The sequence below is a fragment of the Electrophorus electricus genome, chromosome 1 (genome assembly GCF_041902795.1).
Source record: "Electrophorus electricus isolate QZ-2024a chromosome 1, ASM4190279v1, whole genome shotgun sequence".
In the NCBI taxonomy this organism is placed as follows: Eukaryota; Metazoa; Chordata; class Actinopteri; order Gymnotiformes; family Gymnotidae; genus Electrophorus; species Electrophorus electricus.
This window is the reverse complement of record NC_137497.1, coordinates 29,450,545-29,470,986: the sequence shown is the minus strand read 5'-3', so window position 1 is coordinate 29,470,986 and position 20,442 is coordinate 29,450,545. Positions and strand designations below refer to the sequence as shown.

At 40.5% G+C, this 20,442-nt stretch overlaps 2 protein-coding genes across 4 annotated transcripts; one reads left to right on the top strand and one right to left on the bottom strand.

The window, feature by feature from the left end:
- Positions 1-1,664: 1,664 nt before the first annotated feature.
- nipal2 (NIPA like domain containing 2) lies at positions 1,665-10,902 on the bottom strand. 3 transcript variants are annotated; one of them, XM_081714242.1, is made up of 13 exons: positions 10,799-10,861; positions 10,046-10,217; positions 9,821-9,916; positions 6,917-6,985; positions 6,650-6,818; positions 6,333-6,392; positions 6,040-6,161; positions 5,461-5,557; positions 5,215-5,353; positions 4,996-5,084; positions 2,524-2,587; positions 2,288-2,382; positions 1,665-2,206 (listed from the first exon to the last, which is right to left on the bottom strand). In XM_081714242.1, the coding sequence occupies exons 3-13, from the start codon at positions 9,824-9,826 to the stop codon at positions 2,103-2,105; spliced, it is 1,014 nt and encodes a 337-aa protein (XP_081570368.1). In that variant the 5' UTR covers positions 9,827-9,916; positions 10,046-10,217; positions 10,799-10,861; the 3' UTR covers positions 1,665-2,102. The 3 variants fall into 3 exon arrangements, with proteins under 3 accessions (XP_081570368.1, XP_026863771.1, XP_026863772.1); XM_027007970.3 differs by lacking the exon at positions 10,046-10,217 and having other exon boundaries at positions 10,799-10,902; XM_027007971.3 differs by lacking the exon at positions 10,046-10,217 and having other exon boundaries at positions 10,761-10,820.
- A 3,660-nt stretch (positions 10,903-14,562) lies between these two features.
- kcns2 (potassium voltage-gated channel modifier subfamily S member 2) lies at positions 14,563-18,602 on the top strand. The gene is made up of 2 exons (XM_027007928.3): positions 14,563-14,919; positions 15,241-18,602. The coding sequence occupies exon 2, from the start codon at positions 15,280-15,282 to the stop codon at positions 16,711-16,713; it is 1,434 nt and encodes a 477-aa protein (XP_026863729.1). The 5' UTR covers positions 14,563-14,919; positions 15,241-15,279; the 3' UTR covers positions 16,714-18,602.
- Positions 18,603-20,442: the final 1,840 nt, after the last annotated feature.

The following is a 20,442-nucleotide window of genomic DNA, read 5'->3' as shown; positions in this document are numbered from 1 at the left end:
TTAATTCTGCCGAGAGAGGTTGTTTTTTCTTGCCACTGTCAGCACTGGCTTGCTCGTTTGGGATCTGGAGCCAAACATGTATAAAGCTGCATTGTGACCACGTGTGTTGTAAAAAAGCAAGTAATTGACTAAAATTGACTTGACCTGACTGATTTCAGACACTGTTTTACTTTTAAACCTTGGCCAAAATATAAGTAGTAAAACATCTTAAACCCTGAACCTGAACCCTAATGTTCTGTCCTGACAGGCTAATTCCTCGCCATCTAACTAGTGTGCCTGCACTGTCCTGACAGGCTAATTCCTCGCCATCTAACTAGTGTGCCTGCACTGTCCTGACAGGCTGATGAGCCAAAGCTCATGCCCAGGCATGAGGTCCTGCTGCAAGAACATGAGCCTGGCCTCCTTAGTTGTAAACAGTATTGAACTGGATGGTTTCTGGATACCTTCGCTTGGATGGTCAAACACCAGGGGATTCTGGGAAACTGTGATCTACTGGTATGTGCAGTAAGGTTTGGAGCACATCTGACTATATGACTGTTTGTTTCCAAAACAACCTGAGGACCTAGGATCAGGTTATCCAGGGAGGAGAGGAAATTATTAATAAGATGTATGCAGTAGACCATATTTATCCAGCATTGTCAGAGGGATTGTGAGATGTTGGGCATGTATGCCCACCAAAAGCTAATTCTAAAAAAAGATTGATACAGCAAAGAAACCTGTAAGCCCTGAGGGTTTTGGCATAGTGATTCTTTTTTTTTATTATTGCACAAAAGGTTTCACAAACAACATCCCCAAAAGTAATATTTTATTCATGAACTGGTTAAGTTTTGAACTGAACTAAAACACTTAAATATAAACATAGAGAAAATATATGACAGCACACGTCATCTACTTCACATGCCCTAATTAAGAAGAGATTACCATCCTAGTAAAAAAGGACCAGTGAAAACATGCACACAAATGCAAACAAACCATTTGCTATTGTATAATGAATACTCATTTAAAACATAAAACGCTGAAGGGCAGTCAATAAAAAAGGGCATATACAGACATAATCCAATCTTTCAATCAGTGTCTAATTTGAAAACCCTAGTTCACTAAACAAAGACTCCCAGAGAAGGAAATGAAAGCATGATCTTGCTCTGTGCTCTTAACCTAATGTCATCGGTTTAACAACAGATCTTCAGCAACAAAATGGAACCCACAGACAGAAACACTCAGTCCCACATATCCTCAAGCTTTGATGTCCTCAAGATGCGTGTCCCCTTAAGATTTTCTTAAAATATTAGAAAGACTCGATTTAGGCTATTTTGCTTGCTCTGCTCTTTGCAATCTCTTCAAGACTCAACTGTTGAAGCTCTTGGACATGATACGTATTTTAAGAGTATGTAATCCCCTGTGCGTGCTGATCTTACAGCTGTGTGTTGTTTTTACAGTCTACAGGTCCTGTTCATAGATCTGTTACAGGAAGGGAGCATCTTCACTGCTCCATAGCACTTGTGCAGATAGGTGAATCAGGACTGCAGGACTGACTACAGAGTGTGACGTTTAGGTTTGTAAACTGAGTTTCACATAAAAACAGTGCAACTTTGTCACAGTTGTAGACAATGGTAATTTACCATGCACAGTTGAGACATTTTAGCAGAAAGCAGACAAGAACATCGTTACAGCACCAGTAGTTTATTACATCTAAGAATAAAATTAACAAAAATGTAAAAATTACACATTTTCTAAAAACAATTAGAGGACAGTTAGCTATTAAAAATTAGATTATTCTGAATGAAAGTGCTAACTTCTGTTTAAGGCTCGATGTCCTGGGAACACTACATCAGCTCGTATCTAACCAGGGCTCATAGAGACCAGAGTAATAGAGCTGAATCTGTTGCTCCTTTTGATCTGAATAAATGTGATCATTATGAGCCAATGATCAGCACTTCTCCGAGAAGCTTAATACAGGAACCTAAAGTCCACATTTAGTACTCAGTCAGTTACCATAGCACGTTTCTCTTGTCTTGCACACATATACACATCTCCTTGCAATGTGTTTGTTGCTCTAGCCTCTGACCACATTGCAGTTCTCTGTTCCTCCACAAGGTGGCGAGCTAAGAGTCATCTTGGACTCCACTGTTGCACACAAATTTGGAGGCCAGAGTTCCATATTTACTGTCCTTCGTCTCTGGCTGCACCTTATCAGTGCTGGTCTTACCTGTAAAACACAAGACACATATACAGCATACAATTCATATAACAGCTCTACTGCTGAGAAATGAGATTTTTTATAACACACCTGGAATTTGGCCCATAGAGATGAAGACTCTGTCCATTTTGATTTTGGGTCTACTTCTAGCAATCAAAAACACTCCAGTAAATGCTAACAAGCACCTGAAAAAAAAAGAATACCATTACAATTGATAAAAAGCAATATTCTCCATATTCCGTACACAAGATAAGCATATTAACACCTCACCCCCATTGGAGTGAGTAGAGTGAGATAAGGCTAATCATATTTAATGCACCACTTACCCAAGTACGAACATGATAATGTATATAATTGATAGACCATAAAACTCCTCATAGAATAAAATCCCTGGAAATAAACAAACGTATTTCAGTTATAAATCACAATTTGAAACAACTACACCTAACTGCAGTACAACACTATCAACTTTATCTGAACAGAATTTATAAGGGATAACTTAGAGATTTATTTTTCATAAATTAAAGATAATATTTATTTACTTCTTTTACATGTTCTTCTAGTTTTCCCAGTTAAGAACAATTGCACAACACCAGAATAGAGACCCATAAGGTGAAGGCCCACAAGACAAAGACCCACATCCCCTTTCTGTATACCCAGATTAGATCACTGCATTTTTTCTGACACAAAACACTGCAGAGTGCCTCTTGCCCTCTGAGAGCTCACAGACTCAGACATACTGCTTATACCACACAACCTCACTCACCATATGAGTCTTGTTAAATAAAAGACCCCCCATTAGTGTGCATACCACACACTAATACTATTAGGTACACGTACTGATCTAAATGAAATGTGTTTGGCAGATTAGTACCCAAAATATTCACATGCTACTTATACTAACAGCAACTGATGAAGCGTTGCAAATGTCAGCATCATTACAAGCTTTGACTTTTGACATGGGTTTTAAACCTAAATTCCTTACACCTAATTTTCTATCTTATTTACAAATATAGATAAGTTAGCTAAATTTAGAGGCCATCAGCTATCTGGCTAGCTAATTAACTTGCTTACAATGGCCAAACACAGAGCTAGGTGGCTACCGTGGCTAGATAAATCAAATTAACATGCAATTCAAACAGCTTTCATACTAAAGTTGCAATATTTATTATTTCAATTACGTAAGAAATCTAAGTTGTTCAGATTTAAACATCTGTTCGACTGCCGCCATCGCTTCTACGCTAGCGTGAGTAACTCCTCACTTTCTGTTTTGCACTGCATTATGGAAAAATAGTGCCTATCCAACCCATACTCAGAAAGTTTCTAAGTATGCTTTGTGGATTTTTGTGACTACTGAACTTTCACATTTCTATCTATGCTAGTTACTACATACTCAAAAACTAGTTAATATTAGTAATTAGTACGCAACTGGGACACACCCTTAATCAGTTGACTATACACAAACACATAATATGCCTGGACACCTGAAGCACACCTTCGGGAGTGAAAACATTTACTGTGAAAGACTGTGGAAAAGCAGGTCTTTCACTAACTCACTCACTTAAGATGAGATAAGATTTTAAATCAAGATGAATGTGATTTTGGTAGATACGCTGGAAACGTTATTCTGGACAATAGTGCAACATATACCATATGTTTTCAAGTTGAAGTGGGCTAAGTGTAATGATAAAATTACAAATCATTTATTTACTTTAAGAAATCAAACTATTCAGAACACCACCATTGGGAATGATAGGCTTTTATAAAGTATTCAAAGAGCAGACAAACAATATGTGTTTAATAAATAAAAATAGAAAGAGGGATTGATGAGTCATAAATAATTGGATTTTGGTGCAAATGTGACATTATGCAATTCTGGCTGTGTGTGTGTGTGTGTGTGTGTGTGTGTGTGTGCGTGCGTGTGTGCGTGTGTGCGCGCGTGTGTGTGCGTGTGTGTGCGCACACACAGAAAGCAGTGCCTCTCTGTGGTCCAGTTAATGACTCACCACACTTGTAATATAAGCAAAATTCCAAGTTTGCAATCTAATAAGCATTGCAGTGCTTTTTAAGCATGTGCTTTCACAGGTCCATTCTCTATTCTGTTTCTAAGAAAGATTATTATAACATAACATGCATATACATGGATAATGATCTTTGCATTCGTTGACTGATCTCACACTGCTAACAGTGTTGGTTCATAATGGAGTGCCACATTAAGAAGTGGAGATTCATGGTGGTCTGTCATCTCAGAAACCTCCTTTATCATTGGATATGATGCTGTATTCTCATTGGCTCAAGGTTAAAATTTCAATACAGCCTCAGATAAAACATCACAAAAGAAACTGCTACATTCATGAACACATTACATGCAGTACAATACCTGCTATTGCAGTGCTTAGCTGCATGAACCAATCTCAGGACTCACATACATCAGTCCCTTGGTGATAAAGCAGAACTCAATGGCAGTGGTTGCATCACATCTATTTAAGCATGTTGCATCACTCTATAACACATGTCCCTGTGATGGTAATTGGCTCATTGAGACAGACCTGCATGTCACCTTATGTGGTTAAGCCAATCAGCATCAGTGATCAGATGCTGCACATTTCAGAGCAGGGAGGCAGGATGAGAGACAAGCTTAAATCACCAGTCTTGGACCAGATGCTGTATTCTCAGCAGCACAAGATTAAAGTTCTGTTCTGTACAGCCTTAGGTAAAACATTACAAAAGAAGTTCTGCTTTAGTTCCTCCACCGCACACACACACACACACACACACACACACACACAGTACAATACCTGCTACTACTGCACTGGCTGTGAAGAACACATAATTGATTGGCACAATCTCTGTGGCATCAAACATCTTCATGGCCTCATTAAGAAATCTGCAGAAAAAGAAAGTGAGAGATAAAATCTTAAGTGAATTCATGAAACAACACAGTTGCAATAATTTTTGACTTCAAATTATTAGGAATATAATTTGAGCCTTTCATTTAAAAAACCTTGGAGTCTCACTTAATCTGGAAGGCACAGGAGGCTACCATGACGATGAACATGATATAGAAGACAGGGTAGGTGAGCTGCAGGTGGCTCCCACGTACTGTCTCCGTGAGCATCCCAGACACGGCTTTCACTGAGATCACTGTCACAGAGGCTGCAGTGCACACACACACACGCGCGCACACATCACGGCTGCATCTGAGCCACTGATGGATCATGGCAATTTAAATGCAGCAGATGGTGGTGTGTCTGTACTCTTACCCAGCAAAGCCACCAGGAGCATCACAATGACAATGTGTTTCACATTCCTGCACTTATAGAGGTAGAGCAGGAGGCAAAACAAAACAACCTCAACAAACTACAGGGAAGAGACAGAGAGGGATATTTAAATAGAATAACTAGAGCGCTGACAAATGAATATGCCGTGCACAGCTGTGCTGTGTACAGTTTTTTAAAAAGATCTTCAGCAGGTGGTGCTCTTGCAGTGACCTTTTAGTTGGAACAAAAGCGAGAGGGGGTAAGTTTTACAGAAGATTTGTTTTCTTGAATTCCCCTGTAGTATCACAAAACACATACACGCATTCTTATGCTTATTCTTACACTTAAATGTAAGTGATAACTGCTTACAGCTTTTTAATGCAGAAGGGTTTTAAAAACATTTTTACAGTCCGGTCGGTTCCCTTTTAACTTTGGAGTGTGTATGTATTCATAAAATTTGGAACTTTTCCACATTTGAACATTTTTTTTAAACAATATTCCCAAGTCTCTGAAATGAAGACCAGAAATAGCGCTCTTAGTGAAATGTGTGTTGGGGCAACGTGATTGGCTGGAAAGACGTACAAAATAGATGAGGAACTGCCAGCTAATAAGACAGCGCTCCACCATGTTGGCCGTCACGTGGGGGGCAGAGTGTGGGGCAAAGGTCACCAGCAAGTACGTGCCCGTGAGAGCAAGCGCGCCCCCTGTGGGAAGGGCAGAGAGACCTCAGAGCATGACCCATGACTACCGTGAGTGTCCTGAAGCCCTACGATTAAATCACAGTCATTTAAACTTGCTAACATATAAAACCCTCTCTTCACTCACGTTTTAATAATAAATATGAAACATGGTGACAGAAAGCCTGTAAAACTCACCCAAAACATCAGATGCTCGTAATGTCTCTTTAAGAAAGACCACAGAGATGATAGCACTGGCTGAACATGGGGAAGAGAGACATGTAAGAACATGCATAAGAGCAAGAGAACATCTTGTTCTTTTAATATTCGAAAAATTCAACCCTACACGAGATATCCCTGACATCTCATTTGATTTCAGCTGTACACAGTGAGAATCACTAACACCATTTCAATAAATGGTCCAGCATTTTCCATCATATCGAGAGTTCCCAGTATCATTTCAATAATCTATCCGGCACTGTCCAGCATATTAAGTTGGTTGCGGAGGAGCTTACCAATGACAGACACGCAACCAAGTGGAGCGATGAGGGAGGCTGGAGCGAATCCATACGCTGCAAAATTTCCCATCTCCCCAAGCCCCATGAGCAGAATCCCACACCACCACAGACGGCTGGTGTAGTACGGTCTGGTGCCCCGCTGGGACTGACGTATGTGGGTGTACTTCTGTATAGAGAGCAATGCTTAGCAGCTAGTAGCTAGTGACTAGCTTACAGTAGCTTATCCAGACAGATTCATGTTGTTGAATCTAAAATCACACCAACCTGGATGTTCAGTGAGATACTGATGAGGAAGTTGCCACATATTGCAATGATGATCCCCAGGATATATATCTGAAAAGACATACACACACCCAATGTAAACATCAGGAATATTAACTCACCATCAACACAGTTCCATGCCAGCTTTGAGTATGGATCATTTGCTGGAGGAACTAATTGTTGCTAGCATTGCTTGCTTGAGACTGAGTGACCAGGTCTTGCGAATGTGATTTAAAAAGTGATATTTTTGGTGACATTTTATCAACATGCCTATGGAGCATGAAATTTGCACGAGTAAGAATGGGCTAAACTCAATCATGTTCACATGTAAACAACTTGCACAAAATGCAGCAGCCAGGGTCCTTACAAGTCCTGTTGCTTCAGCTCTGCACTGGCTCTCAGTGAAATTTCAAATCGACTTGAAAATAGCCCTATGGGTTTTTAAAGTTCTAAGTGATCTGGCCCCACAGTATCTGAGTGAACCTGTTAAATGGTATAAGCCACCATACTGACTGCAGTGTCAAAATGCAGGGTTTCAATTAGTTCTAGAATTAGTAAGATTGCACCAGAAGACCCTTCTTGGTAAAGCCCTACAGTTAATGAACAGCCTTCCAGCTTTAATTTAGGACTCAGGCACACTCTTAATTTTTAACTCTAGTCTAAAGTCTTACTTATTCCCTTAAGCTTTTGGTTAGCTTCCTGTATGTAATGCTGCAGGGCCCTGAATTGCAGAGTTTTCTGGTAATCTGAGGTGTTGACACAGTTATCCGGCCACTCTGGCCTGATTTCTAGTAATTTTGCTACAGGGCCGCATGCTGCTCACTGGCATACATCTACTGTTTATTAACATTTCATCTGTTGTTGATCTTTACACATCTAAGTACATATTTCTGTTTATTTGCATGTTATTATTACTATTATTATTATTATTATTATTATTATTATTATTATTAGTCACATTTATATAGCGCCTTTCTCAAAGTCAAGTACCGATGTTACTGTGGAAAACATTGCACAACACTGGACTACACCAGGAAATGTTTAAGAGTGGACAGCAGTTGGAGCAGTGTTGCCATATATTTATTCACTCATCAGATCTACTCCAACAGTGGCAAATACATCTCACCCACCCTGGGCTCACTGGAAAAGCTACCTATACTGAACTAGCTTCATTGCCTATATGTGATGTATTAAAGCGTAGTCTGGTCAAAAGCTGGGCTGCCCACGAAGGATAGGCTCCCTCTTGAGTTTTGGTCCTCCCAAGTTTTCTTCCTTAATCCACCCAGGGAGTTCCTTCTTGCCACTGTTGACATTGGTTTGCCCAAAAGCAGCTGGACCTAAACGTGTAAAGTTGCTTTGTGACATGTTGTTGTAACATGTTGTAACACATGTAAAAAGCACGATATAAATAAATTTGACTTTGACTCACACATACGGATGAGTGGGCAATTATTTCACTGATTGTCAGCAGGAAACCAAACAAAAATCACTCTTGAAACATAAACATTAACACATCGACACCGAATACTGACATTGCTTGGCCTAGATACAAATTTGTGTGAAAGTATTTTAGAAATATAAATAGCTTGAATCATTTGAGTAACTCAAATGTTTTGATAGATGCACAGACACACATACCACCATCACCTGGTGGGATTAGTGCCCATCTTGCACATTTCACTTCATAGCAGTGAGTGCCAGCAGTAAACACTGCCTGCCAGCCAGATCCTCACGCATAACATAAACATAAAAATGATCATGGAGATTGCTACTCAAACATTAACATCTATTGCCAACACTTGATCCTCAGGCCAAACATACTTAGTGGCCAATAAGCATCAACACTGCTACCCATTCAGCCTTACTGGGTGGCATTGAGGTTACTGCAACTCCCCATACATGCCAACAGCCTTGCTGAATTGTGCACGAAAACACAACCACTTCTGACACAAATGTTGGCATGAATCAGGGCAAACAACCAGGGTACATCTGAGAGTGTGTGTTTTGGGTGTGGTGTGTGTGTACAATGTATGTGTATGCACACAACCAGACCTCTGACCTGGTTTGTCACTAGAGCCCGAGGCTTTTGCTTGCATTCAAGACTCCATACGGACTGTGTGTGCATGCATGCCTGCGTGTGCGTGTGTGTGTGTGTGTGTGTGTGTGTGTGTGTTTACAAACACATGAGTGTTTACTATGCTACACCATGATCTGTGCAGGGTGAGCCTTCCTGCAGCAGTAAGTCAAGATGTGGGGAGTGCCCTATCCACCAGAGCAAACAGCAGCACTTTGCTCAAACGGCGACGTTTTAATCTTCTGTCTGCAGTTCGCAAATATGACTTAGCTAAGATGGTTTACGTGGCAGCTGTGGTAAAGTGGAGTTTGGGTTTAGTACCTTAAAAATGAACAATACTGGGAAGTCAGAGCTAATTGAAATAATGGCGCAGGCACTGGGCTAGCTGCCTTTCCTTTATCTGACCCTACAAGATATTTCACTATTTCATCACCACTGAGCCACACATTAGAATAACATCTTACCTATTCTGGGTTAAACACTAGTTTGAGCCTGACTCCTGTTAAAGCCTAGTGCAACACATCAAGTCCTTCACTTGTGCCAGATTTAAAAACTTGAGTCTTAGCTATAATTCATTAAAATCTTTGGTTTTGGCTAGAATGAGCATCTGTAGTTTGATCTTTGGCTAGGTTTACAGGCTACAGTTTGAGACAAAGTTTCAGATATAACATTGTCTTTATCACAGTTTAGAGGCTATGGTCTTGGTGAAATTATCCTTTTGGCGGAATTAGGACCTCTAATTAAACTTTTGCTGGTGGCTGGTGTTTGAGAGGTAGTTTGTGTGGTAGTTTGTATGGTAGTTTGAGTGGTAGTTGGAGCTATGACTCATGTACCTCCATGATGGATCTTCAAGTGTAGCTCCCACGAGGCATCAGGGGAGAATGACGCTCTCACACTGCTGTACACACTCCCTCACACAGTGAACTTTCCTAAATGAAAGTAACAATAAACATACATTTTAGAAATTCACAGCAAAGCAATTGTGATGGCTTTCTCAAGCCTTTTCAGTGTGTTGGCAGTTAGCGCCGCAAGCTAACATAGGATTCTATTGTTAGTACATTCCTCCTGGTGATCCGATCACACGTGACGTGCAGTTGGGTCATTAGCAACGTGAAATCAGCTCATTCATCTTTCTTTCTTGCTCTTTCCACTTCTCTCAGGCTCTCTGTCTCAGTCTTTCTGTAGCTTTGACAAAAACTGCTCAGTCACTCCTCAAAATTCTGCTTGCTGCTGTGTGTGAACACAAGCAAGAAGAAAATTAAACATTTGCTCACATTTCGAGCATGAGACCAGTGACAGTCATTTTCCACAGAACTAAAGATAGTCACATTGTGTTCATAACTCAGTTTGCTAAACAATATTTACTCTGTTGACAGAGATTACATACCAAATAATCTTGATTCATTAATTTATTTACTATTGAAGTGTATTACCATTATACAATACCATGTGCATTTTAGCGGTATCAAAGACCACTAAATTCTAATATAGATGTTAAAGACTTTAATATATAAAGTGTTAAAGAGGAAACTCTTAATATCTGAAAGTTCTGGTTAATGTAACATTACCAGGAATATTATTGCAATACTGTTAAACTACATGCACGTTTTAAGCAAAGCACACAATACAGCAACCATCAAGCAAGAAGCGCTTAAGCCAGCCGGCCCGTCACTCTTTGCAAACAATCAGCAGACCATAAAAAGGCCAAAGTTAGATCTCCATCTTAACCCCAAGCCCAGAGTTATTGTTAATGTAATAAAATAAAAGGACTACCTATAAACAAAGCATTTTCTATGCGCCTGAATACATACAGTGCTGCTGGTGAGAAGGAGCCAGAGGTCTTGGACAGATTGAGAGTGTGTGTATGCACAGGCTGACTCTTTGTGCAGGACGGGACAATAGTGTTCTGTGAGGCGGACGGACTCCGAGCAAGGGAATGGGGAGGAGGAGGAGGAGGCCTGAGAGTGGTCCACCAGGACTAAACCCAGCAGGACTGAACCCAGTCGGACTGAACCCAGCAGCTACTAGGACACTGGAGCTATTCTCTCAGGGCCTGCTTCCCTGCCTCCAACAGCACCACTAACATACTGACAATGTGCACAGTAAGCGAGCGTGCGTGCGTGCGCGCGCGTGTGTGTGTGTGTGTGTGTGTGTGTGTGTGTGTGTGTGTGTGTGTGTGTGTGAAATTATAATGTGAAACCACACTGAAATACAGTGAGGCTCTTTGCATCACAGTGTGATGTCATCTACATTTAACAGTACTCAAGAAATGCCAAACACCCACAAGAAGAGAGAAAATATGCTTTGGGAAATATTTATTTGTATTTATTCAAAAAAATATTTAAGAAATAAATCATAGTTACTTAGGTAATAGCTTAAGCAAAGCTACCAACCAACTGTGCTTTGTAAACACCAAACTCTTGTGGTACCTGCAGGAGATCACTTTTCCACTGGTTCTAAAACGATCTATCAAACGATTTCTACTTAGATCTAAATGATTTTCACAAGACCTTCTCTAGTAACCAAGAACAGGAACGTCTACATCATAGTTTCAGTACAATATGGGAATTGGTATGACGTAAGTCATGAAAGTGCAAAGTCAGACTGAGGATGCACATCCAAACTCCCACAACCCTATGAATGTTTTAATGGTCATTCATAAAGACTTTATGATGATGATGATGATAACACGAATGTGATTAGGTAGAAGGAAGTTTATTGCCTGGCCGTAACTATGCATTTTTATTTCACTAGTCTTATATTTGAAAATTACATTGACTGGGCAGCCCAACGCACTAAAGCAGGACAATTATCATTCTTTTGCCTTTTCCTAAGTATCTTAAATTTATATGGGTTGACATCACCAAGTTCGGCACATGGATTTTGTATGTATTAATGCCTATCAGCTTCCTCCTATAGCTGCAGTAGACTAAGAGAAAGGATTTCCTTAAAAAATGACATAATGACATTTTATTATATTACATTAAATTACATAATATAGTAACAAATTTACATTTTGACACTTATTACATTATATTACATTTTTATGGAACTGGTCATATAACTGGTCATTTGAACTCACATGTATTTCCTGCTATTGGCCATAGATGAAGAGTCAGACGATGGCCAACACAACAGATGATGGACTACAGCCATCTGTACACAAAAAAACATGGAGCCACCCCCACTCATAACAAAGGCTCTTTAATACTTGGATGAGATTTATTGTCAATATGTCACAAGGCAGATTTTAGCAAAAAAAGAAAAAAAAAAAAGAAAGAAAGCGTGAAAGAAATAAAAACTAAGAAAACCGTCAGCCACAACGAAGGTAGTAGTGACGAGTTCTGCTCTAGAGTTTTCTAGAATAAAGATACATAATGTTGTCGCTGAAGATGCTCAAACAGAAAGATATGATTTTATTCCCAATAAAATAGCTTACCTCCAAACTTAGTCATAATTTCAATGTAGTTTCATCTATTCCATTGAAAGTCGATAGTATAAATCTGTATGAGAAACCTAAAAACCAATCGGCATAAATCGTTATACCTTCATCTTCGAGCAAAGCGTAGCAAATTGTTATTAAAGCCTTCTCCCAAATCATACCTACAGGTAAAGGTGAACGCCCTCTATCAATGTTCTGGGCCAACTACTTTCAGGAGAACATCCAGGAGTAGGAGTTTCCTCGGAAAATTATGATACATAGCAGGATTACGAGTTACTGCTTCGAAACACTGGACACCTTTACTACATAAAAGCACTTAACGGCAATACTTTTCAGGCCTAAATAAAACTCAGCGAACGAGGGCAGTTCAAGTGGTCGCAGCCAGGGATGTTCCATTTTATGGTGAGATGTTTCGATAAAAACGAGTGGCATTCAAGAACGGCTTGGATTTGCCTTTTAAGGTTAGCTGGCTTTAGAAGCATATCTCCAAACAAGGTTCACTGTAAACTCAGCAGCCAAACTGTACAGCTGTATCGTGTAGGTGAAATATAGCCGACAGTTTCCACACATTATTCTAGCGATGCTGCCCACGATCTTGCTTTTTAAAAAAGACCTGTTCGTGTATTTCCTAACGTAGTCTTCTGAAACATTTGGCATTTGGCTACAGTTACAGCATAGCGTGCGGTCTATGTCGAGTGCCACCTTGTGGCCAATCTGCAGAAGTAAATATTGACCGTCGTGTTTAGTTTGTCAAGTTTTCTGTGTGTATGCCCCCATAGAATCAACATCGAACGAACAAACGCGATTTATTATTAGATGTTGCCGCTTTGCTATCTGTTAATTGGGGACCGTTGCAGTTGGTGTGAGTCAAATGTGGTTAGTGAACAAAACAAGCACCTCCTGAATTGAAAACTGCATTTCTCTGCTTACTCCATGGTCAGGAAACGACTGAGTGGGTGAGTGAGTAGGTGGAATGGCGTGATCAGAAAGTGTGTGTGTGTGTGGGGGGGGGGGGGGGGTGCGAGAATGCATTTACTCTTAACAGATTGGAAGGACGAGTTAGATTTGTGTCACGATTATTATAATTATAGTGTTTGATAGCGTTAAACTTAAAGCATCGTTGCACATTTGTGGAGACATTGTCATTGTAAGGTATAACTTTCCTTGTACGTAAATTCATGAGTTGCTCGAAGTGGAATCTTGGGCGTCAGGGTCACTACTGGAGTACAAGGAGAGGTAGAAGGTTAAAAAAGCCAAAGCTTTAACTGGCGTATTTATTAGGTTACACTGTTCAGCGAAAGTGTCGCACACTGGAATCTATAAGTGAATGGAGCCATTTACGCCGCAGGAAAACGTGGGATTCACCATTGTAGTAACCACCAGAGAGAGAGAGAGAGAGAGAGAGAGAGAGAGAGAGAGAGAGAGAGAGAGAGAGAGAGAGAGAGAGAGAGAGAGAGAGAGAGAGAGAGAGAGAGAGAGAGAGAGAGAGAGAGATCCATTTTATAAAATCAAAACCTGACTGCAAAAATAATCTTTATTGTGCTTTATGTAGTTTTCCATAATGATATTTTTAATGCTCCACCTATGTGTTGATAGCGCAGCTGATAACTATAAAAGGGTTGATACAAGAGTCGTATAGTGAAGACCCGTATAGTGACGTCCTGTCATTACAAGGGAAACATAGCAGTTGAAAAAAAACAAAAAACATCGAAGTCTGAAATAGGACTACTATTGCGAATACTCGCATTGTTTGTTACCAGTTATAGGATAAGGGTGGGTGGAAGCCCCTGAGCGACGGCTCTTATATACGGATGGGGTGTGAAAGGTGAAACTTGCACAGGAAAGCACTTAATAAACCAACTGTGACTTGAATGTTTTTGCAAAATAACAAATATCCTTCCTACATGAAGCATGATGCGCTTTTTTTTTCTAACAAACATTACGACCATGGGCTATAAACTACGGCTATGTTGATCTATGAACTGCTCTGTATTTCAGTTTCTTTCTGCAAGCTGTAGACGTAAATAAGAGGACACATCAGTTGTTCTTTTCCCTTCTGATGCTGTTGTCGCCCCTGCCGAAGCACCAGACACTGGCATGTCCGTCCCCTGCAGCCGTTTTCGTGAGTGAGCTCGCAGCGCTGTCCATCTCCAAAGCCACCGACAAAAAAATAAATAAATACATTTTTGCGTAGTAGTACGTGTTGCTGCACAGCAACAGCGCGCCTGCAGAATCTGGGGGATCCTCTCTCAGAGACGAAGAACTGAAAAATCGTTTGTCAGAGAAACCTTTCATCGAACGATCGAGACCGTGCTATGGGAAGGGGGAGCTCTCAGGACTCAAACGATGCCTGAAAGGCGCAGAAGCGCTTGCGCGGCGTGAGTGAAGATTGTGGGAGACGCTCGGTACACCCCTGGGCTCAACTCAGCCGAGTCGGTTCATGGAACCACCGTGCTAATTTCCACCGTCGAACCACGGCTGTATTATACAGTGAGTGTAAACTCGGTCATTCAAACACATGGAAGAATGTCGTATCGTAAGATTGGACGGCATACTTAAATATAGGCTATTCTTGTATTTGCGTCGGTACCTTACTGTGTAATCGAACAGTCACATTTGCAAAGAAACAGCTGAAATGTTTAGATTGTTGATGAGTGTCACAACTTTGCGATAGGGAGAGCGGAGTTCACTTCTTACAATGAGAATAGCGCTTAGTTGTTTTTCCTTAATTTGTCAGTGTACACTGTACACGATTTGGGAAAAGGATTGTCCAACAAACGCGTCCTTGAATTCTCTTCTTTTCCTCTTAAGATCTGCAAGCAGTCGCACTCACTCAAGGAGCCTCAAGACATGACTGGACAGAGTCTGGATGGTTTAAATGGAGATAATCCCGAAAATAGCGCTATACGCATTAATGTCGGAGGTTTCAAGAGGCGACTTTTCTCTAACACACTGTCTCGCTTTCCTGAGACGCGACTTGCACGTTTGCTGCGATGTCAGTCAAAAGAATCCATCCTCGAGCTGTGCGACGATTACGATGACGCCGAAAAAGAGTTCTACTTTGACCGGAATCCCGCGCTTTTTCCTTACGTTTTGAATTTCTATAACACCGGCCGCCTGCATGTTATGGGAGAACTTTGCATTTTCTCATTCAGCCAGGAAATCGAATACTGGGGCATCAATGAGTTTTTTATCGACTCTTGTTGCAGCAGTACTTATCACTGCAGGAAAATGGAGCCGGTCCGAGAGGAATGGGAAGACAAGAGCGATGAGGGAAGCACAACTTCTTCCTTTGATGAGATCTTGGAATTCTACAGCGATGCTGCCAAATTTGACAAGCAGCCACTGGGGAGTATGAGGAGGAAGATCTGGCTAATGTTGGATAACCCTGGCTACTCCATACCCAGCCGCATCATCAGTGTGTTCTCTATCGTGGTGGTGCTGGTCTCCATAGCCACTATGTGCATGAACAGCATGAGCGAGTTTGCTCTGCTGGACGGCGAGGGCCAGCCTCAGGAGGACCCCCGTTTTGAGATTGTGGAGCATTTCGGAATAGGCTGGTTCACTTTTGAGCTGGTTGCCAGGTTTGTGGTGGCGCCAGACCTCCTGCACTTCTTTGAGCACCCGCTGAACGTGATCGACTTGGTGTCCATTCTGCCCTTCTACCTCACGCTCCTGATCGACCTGGTGGCCGAAAGCAGCCCAGCGCTGGCCAACCTGGGCCGCGTGGCGCAGGTGCTCCGCCTTATGCGGATCTTCCGCATCCTGAAGCTGGCACGCCACTCCACCGGCCTGCGATCGCTGGGCGCTACGCTGAAGAACAGCTACAAGGAGGTGGGTCTTCTGCTGCTATACCTGGCTGTGGGGGTGTCCTTCTTTTCTGTGATGGCCTACACCATCGAAAAGGAGGACAATGATGGGCTGACCACCATCCCAGCCTGCTGGTGGTGGGCCACAGTCAGCATGACCACGGTGGGCTACGGAGACGTGGTTCCCGGGACAATCGCAGGGAAGCTCACTGCCTCTGCCTGCATCCTGGCAGGGATCTTGGTGGTGGTGCTACCCATCACACTCATTTTCAACAAGTTCTCTTTGTTCTACAAACGGCAAAAGCAGCTGGAGATCGCCATGAGGAGCTGTGACTTTGACGAGGGCATTAAAGAAGTACCCTCGGTGAACCTTAGGAACTATTATGCTCACAAAGTGAAGTCTCTCATGGCCAGTCTGTCCAACATGAGTCGCAGTTCCCCCAGTGAGCACAGCCTGAATGAATCGCTGCAGTAGCTCAATGGCCTGACAGCCATCGCCTCTGTATTGAATATCAATTTAAGTACAGAGCATCCTGGTTTGCCAAATATGTCTGTTGTTCCAGCAAAACAGACTCATCTGATATTTTCTGGATTTGCTGAGCGCAGTTTTGTTGCCATGTGTGTCCGTAACCATGACAGAGATAGATAGCTATTTGCTGTCCATGGTCCTGAAACATGATTGGTACCGCACATACTATACAGCAGAACTGAATTCTGTCCTTACACTGATTATACTCACAGTTTGTAACACAGACCGATCTTCACAATCTCCATAGCTTTAATGAAACATAATGTTTACGACAATGGGTTCAGTACCCACTTAGTCAGTGGAATACTGACATAGTCCCATTCCATCTCAGTGGTTTACCTATCAGTTATGAAATTCAAAATCTCATGTTATTCTTCTCTCTATTAGAAGTCTGTACTTGAAAGGCTTTTAGAGCAGGGTTTATTCAGTAATGTCATTAATACTCTTTTAAATATATACTTAAGAATTTACGTATGTTGTTCTTTGTATGCAGGAACATAATTCTCCTGCTGGTGGTGTCTTACAACTTCAGTGTTTAGATGTTGTACAATGGAAGTATAGTTGTTAAATTACATGTAGTTCCTAAATCAAGTAAAGGGATGATAACATTTTAGAAATAATTTGTCTTGAATCTGACCAATTCCCGCAATTATCCAAAGGAGACAGCACAAGGGGGCGACCCGGTATCCACTGTCTGATCCACAGCTACACTCTGAGGGCTTAGGAGCGCAACAGAGCAGGCTTTATCATGGGCACAGTGGGAGAAGTTCTTACTGAAAACTATTACTCAGTGTTAACTAGAGATAATGTTACTTCTATCAGCTTGGTGGTGGGTTGTAATAACCAACATACCTGTGGTTAATGGTAATTTAATGGTAATATGGCAATATGAACACAGAAGTGTGTTGGTTTGATTAAATTAAAAAGATGCCTCCAAAGCAGTATTTATGATTATGATAGCACCATTTATGCATCTCATTTCCTGCTGAAGTTGTCACTCACCAAATATACAGAACAATTCAGCAAAATTAAAAAAAACTGTAATAGACCCAGCCAAAATAATATATATTTCCAGAGGAAGTCTAACAATGCTTGATGCACACAAACCTAAATATGATCGATGTAGATCTCTTTCTAAATATTTCCAAGAAAACTGAAAAACGAAATGATTTATGACCGGGTATCATACTGTCAATCGACTGGGTACCATATTTGTATTTGCAAGTGTGCTTTGCATGCTTTAAAATGCACGCTGAAACTGAAAGACATTAAGCCTTACTCTCAGCCATAACTAATAGGCCTAAGAGGTTGATCTCCATACATACTCAACATACTGAGCATCCTTCAGTTATTAAACTGGCTCTGTTTAGTTCAAATATAATTTTACTTATTGATTTTCCAGTGATATTGGAGTGTAATTAGGTATTATTAAGGTATTAGGTTATGTATTACATGTAATGTTGTAACCTTTGCATTGTGGTTGTAACTATTCTGATTGAATTAAGAGTCACTTGGGGCAAAACCAGAGTATACTTGAATGCTAATGTGTTTGTGTGTTGACTCTTCAGCGAAGACCTAACTGTTGTTTGAATCTGCATAAGAAAGAAAAGTGATCAGGGTTTGTTGAATGGCACGTAAACAAGTTCTTGAGGCCACAGTTGGTCAACTTCCTCTGTACATGCATTGTACATTGTACATCAATACAGGGAAGTCATCCTTGAGTGTTCCAGTATCTGTGGGATCAGTTACATCCTGATGTCACTAGTAAGCTCATAGTAACAAAAGAACTCTGAGATCTATGCATGACTGGATTGCAGGACTCCCCCCCCCCCCCCCCCCCCTCAAAATGAAGTTTAAAGCATGAACTAACAAAACAACTTTGTGGTCTCCAAGTAACAGTGATTTTCTAATGGTCATAATTTGTATTGCATTGATTTAGTGTAGTGTTAAAATATAAGCACAATTCAATTAAAATAAGCTCTGATACATCTTTCATGATTTGACATTCTTCAGTTAAGCCAATTCTATTCTGCTCTGCTATTCTGGTTAATTGTGCATGAGCTTGGGTATAAAATAAATAAATAAATAAAAATATAAATAAAATATGTCAACCCTCAGTTTTATGATAAGCTTGATAAGCTTACTTTGTATATGTAGCAAAGTAGATCAGAGTATTTAAGTCAGGCACTGAACTGACTTTGCAAGCCCTAAGGAAACTGAGCTAAATAAAAGTTAGCTGGTTCAGTAGTGACATCGTCATTGTAAACACCGACTCCAAACAAAATTGAGGTCAGCATGAGACAACACTGATAAAGAGTTTGGCAAACAACACACACACAAAAAAAAAAAAAAAAAAAAAAATCCCCCCATTACCACAGTCAGGTGCTGTATATTTCTACTGTGATCCAGTAAAATCTTAAATACTGGACATTTGTACTGGACATTTACTGGATTTTGGAGTTGGTGTTTTATTACTTCAAAATTTACAAAAATGATCAAAACAACCAAATATACTTCAAAGTAGATTCAAAAGGATTTTTTCCAAGAAAGAAAACCATATATATGTCTACATATTTCATGCAAATGAATTGTTTTTTATGTGTGAATACTGTGATTATTTACATAGCTTTTAAAACATAACACTACTAATACAGCAATGCAATGTTTTCTCTCCACCATGCTTGTAGATCCTTCGTGTGATCTAATGGAATGAGCAAAAGGCAAGTGATAACGTGCAAGCTTATACCTCCACCAACAATACACTATCCTTGTGTATATGCTGTGGGCTGTGAACCACCTTCTAATCACTATTCCCGTGCATCACACGTGTAATCGTATACTGGGCAGGCACAGTGCATTTAAGTCCTCATGAACGATCCCTACATAAGCCCTCCTCTCACTGAGGAACACAGATAAGTGTGGAGGTTGAAGTACTCAATTATAAAATATAAAAGAACAGAATTATTGACATATTGAACTGTTTTATGCCTGTGGTTGTAACAAGTGCATCTTTAACCCAAACAGGTGCTGCAGCCTTTTAGGAGTTATCTAAAATGCACAAATTGTAGAATATTTAGTTAGTTTATGGATTTACCTAAAAGTAGTCTAAGAATAAAATTACTTGGAATATTTACCCTTTAAGACCCTTATTTACCCTTTAATATTTACCCTTTAAGACCCTTATTTACCCTTTAATATTTATCCTTTAAGTTCCAGTTTTTCAAAACATCCTTTTGTTGACCTTTTATTGACCTTTTGTTGCTTTTAAAAAAGTTTCTTGACCTTTCCCGATTGCTGTTATGTCATATAATATTAGACAACAGCACTATTGAAGTCTACTACAATCTTTAGTTTCCCAGATTTGAATGCATTTATTTATGTTACATGGTATGCTACAGCTGTTTGTTACACTCACCATCCAATCTACAAGAATCAGCTATCTTGCACCTACCTTCAGTAACCACTTTGTGTTGTATTGCATTTTATAGGTGTACAGTTCCAGGCTGTTGCCCGTGTGTTTCCATGCACAGTTGGTCATCACCCCTCCACCCAGTGTATCATTAGCCAGTTCCTGACCCCTGCTGACAATATAATTTGGGTATCAGATAAATCTCAAAACAGCAGTAACACTGACATTCACTGGCATATTTTCCACTGGTATAAGCACTGTAGTGT

Coding starts and splice junctions, on each gene's coding strand:
- nipal2 (XM_027007970.3), bottom strand. Junction 6,393..6,649: donor TGGTTGCGTGTCTGTCATTG/GTAAGCTCCTCC, acceptor CCCCATGTTCAG/CCAGTGCTATCATCTCTGTG. Junction 6,162..6,332: donor ACGAGCATCTGATGTTTTGG/GTGAGTTTTACA, acceptor CCCTTCCCACAG/GGGGCGCGCTTGCTCTCACG.
- kcns2 (XM_027007928.3), top strand. CDS start 15,280: ATGACTGGACAGAGTCTGGATGGTTTAAATGGAGATAATCCCGAAAAT.